Source organism: Mesitornis unicolor, unplaced genomic scaffold (genome assembly GCF_000695765.1).
Source record: "Mesitornis unicolor isolate BGI_N332 unplaced genomic scaffold, ASM69576v1 scaffold49509, whole genome shotgun sequence".
NCBI classification, from domain to species: domain Eukaryota; kingdom Metazoa; phylum Chordata; class Aves; order Mesitornithiformes; family Mesitornithidae; genus Mesitornis; species Mesitornis unicolor.
The window spans coordinates 11,702-14,785 of record NW_010208866.1 but is presented as its reverse complement, the minus strand read 5'-3'; the positions used below and the strand labels follow the sequence as shown (position 1 = coordinate 14,785).

Genomic DNA, 3,084 nt, shown 5'->3' with positions numbered 1-3,084 from the left:
GGAAAGGTCTCATCTTTCACAGGTGACCTAAACTTACTTGGGTGGGACTGGTTCTTCATTTTATTTTAAATAGTTCAAACTTACTATAAGTGGACTTTGGCTACGATAATTCCAGATTATTATCTTACCTGGATGTAGATGTTTTTCCCAATTTGGGAATCTTGAATGATTGAATTCTGTAAGCCTGCCAGGTTTCCTGTTCTCTTAAAAGCTTTATCATTCATGCACGGATTTACAGTGCTTAATGGGCATACACACTCCTCTGCTCTGGCACAGAGCAAGTAAATCTGATTACTTCCTTGAGGCTCTATCGGTTCTTTGTGAATTCCATTCCTAGTCAAAGGCAACCAACACATGTACCAAACTTTTTCATAAAGTCTATGGAAAAAAATTTGAGATTTCAACTTGAAAAGTTCCATTGCCTGTGAGAAGTGGTTGAACCTAACAATTTTTTTTAATTTTTCTTTTTTTTTTTAAATTACGGTTTGTAGATTCAGCTGTAGGTCTTTCCTGTTGTACTGAGTTGACCAGGATACTAAGATACCTATCTCTCTTTTTCTTAGAAATGCTGCCTTCTCGGTCTGCAAGTACTCAGGCATTTTTATATAAGCTGCAGACTTGTTCCACCGAACCATAATTGTTAGTGGAGGTCATATGTTCACCTTATAGAAGGAGGTGAAGGACTTCACTGGGGGTTAGTAGACTGTGTTGATTTTTATTTTTAACTTTCTCATCTTTTCCAGACGTGTAACATGGCTCATCCGGTTCCTGCTTGTCTGACCACACAGATGCCCAGTGTTACTTCTCTTCTAGATGCCTCTGCTATTTCTTGGAAGAATGATCAGGGTATAATAATCTTAAAGCAGTTGATCCTGGTAGATAAAAGCTTGCCCTTTTTAGATATTCTCAATAGTACCTATACAAAGGCTGTTTACATTGTGCTAATAGCCATCTTTGACAACTGTTTGTTTGGTTTTTTAAAACCAAAAATGGTTTAAAACCAAAAACCAAAAGATGGTTTTAACCATCTTAACCAAAGATGGTCTAGTGCTGTAAAAAGGTCTTTTGTAGTATAGAGGGAAGTGAGTGCAAACGTGTGCTGTCCCTCCCCTTTCCCTCCTGAGAGAATTCTGTCCTCTGTTTTTTTAGCTTGGTGGGAGTGTAGCCACTAACAGTTTCTTTACAGTTATTTCAAGGTTTTTAAGAAAAAGGTAATTCTTCAGCTCCTACATTTATGATTTACAGGGCCTAATCCAAGTTCAGCGTAAAAGAATACTTGTACCAGTTTTAAAGGGTGAAGAGTTGCTAGATATCAAAGTTCAAGATTTGTGTGGTAGGTGTTAAATAAATTGATGACCTGGCCTCTTTGGGAGAACAAAAGACGGGATATGTACTCTGTCAGTACTTTGTAACATCCTGGCTTGCCTTTCTTATTGAAAGAACTCTTGAAAACCGAACCTTTCTCATGTGTCCCTTGTCTTCAAATGGATGTTTTGATTAGATCTGAGTAATGAACACACCTGTAATCTTTTCCCCATGAATATTACATCATTCTGAAAAATGATAAATGGTAGTGCTTACAAGATAATTCAAGCAGCCAGTTAATATAGGCTGAATCTGCTGTGTGGTTAAGTTTCAGCTCAAGCCTCTTACTTAAATCTCTTGATCTGTTTTCATGTAGTCATGGTTATGGAGGGACAGGAAAGAGTAGCTCCATAAAAAGTGTAATAGCTGTTAGCATCCTCCCCACTGGAGGTAATTCTCCTGCAAATATGATGCAGATTTGATCAGGTTGATCAGGTGGCTTGAGCTGACACAATTGATCTTTAAAGTGAATGAGAGGGATAATAAGGGATAACTGATAGGCATTTTATGATGCTACCCATTAATATATCTCAGTAAAAGTCCTGTGTGGCTTTCTGTAGCTAGATCCACTTCTTTTTCATAAGGAAAGCGATTCAGATTCATGTGGGAAAGGTATCTTTCCTATGACCACAGAGCCTGTGGAGTTTAAAACCCGTGTGAGAGAGCAGCAGCATTCAAGCTTAGGACGACTGGTGTTAAATGCCATCACGTCTGGCATACAGCATCACTTCTGTGTAAAAACACTTATGACTATTATTTAGTAGAACAAGTAAGATTTTTTTTGATGAGGGGCAGAACTTAAGCGTAAGGATTAAATAATTAGCTACCTTAAACTTTAGTGAGAACGTTATGTGACATTCATGAAGAGAAGGGTTAAGGTGTATTGTGAAATATTTTTCATAGTTGCATACTTTTAAAATTAGTAACCGATAAATTTATTTCTTAACATTTGCCTTGGATATTCTTGCCACCTTCTGGAGCTCATTTAACAGAGGAGAAGCAATCTTTTTAATTAGCAGACTTCTCGTCTCCTCTTACCCTAGAAGATTATTACCAGCTCATTTAGCTTGTGTGAGTTACTGAATTGGGCTTGTGAGGCTGGTTTGCAGTTACTGTTTTGGGTTGTTGGTTTGGGGTTTTTTTTTTCTGAACCTTGTTTACCTAAAGGGTTGAGAGATGTATCATGAAAAGGAATAGTGGTTCCTGTTGGATTCCAGGCCTCTGAACGTTTTGTGTTTATTTTGGGCTTTTTTTTGCCCTGGTCTCTACACACAGTAGCATCTGTGGAAGGTGTACCAGGACGACCAATATGTCTGACTTTTGCAAAAGTATTTGTTAACTGCTCATCTCTGGTACAGAGGCAGATATGTTATTTGATCATTACCCTACTTATTCACACGATAAAGCGCTCTGAAGCTGTCACTGGATGAGGGGAGGCTAGGATGCCTTGCTGTAACCTCTGGTGACTCTTCTGAAATCTTTGTTTTCTTTTCTTTCAGCTGTGGTTGCAGACATCTTCTACTTCCTGAACATTTACAGCCATGGCAAGCTGCCGTCCCACTGTGAACAGCGCTTCCTGCCCTGTGAGATTGGGTGTGTCAAGTACTCCCTGCAGGATGGCATAATGGGTGATTTCCATCACTTCATAGATCCAGGTGAGTCTTGAGGAAGGGAGACAAGAAGTAGTTCATCTTGCTTTGGAGTGAGAGGAAGCCTTTC

The 3,084-nt window shown here is 39.0% G+C and overlaps 1 protein-coding gene across 1 annotated transcript in view; it reads left to right on the top strand.

Moving 5' to 3' along the window:
* Positions 1-743: 743 nt before the first annotated feature.
* Positions 744-3,084, top strand: part of MAEL (maelstrom spermatogenic transposon silencer) — a gene marked incomplete at its 5' end in the record, with an annotated part of 8,898 nt that continues 6,557 nt past the window's right edge. The window contains 2 exons of the mRNA XM_010192658.1: positions 744-846; positions 2,865-3,020. Coding sequence (XP_010190960.1) covers positions 744-846; positions 2,865-3,020 — 259 coding nt within the window. The remainder of the gene's footprint in view (positions 847-2,864; positions 3,021-3,084) is intronic.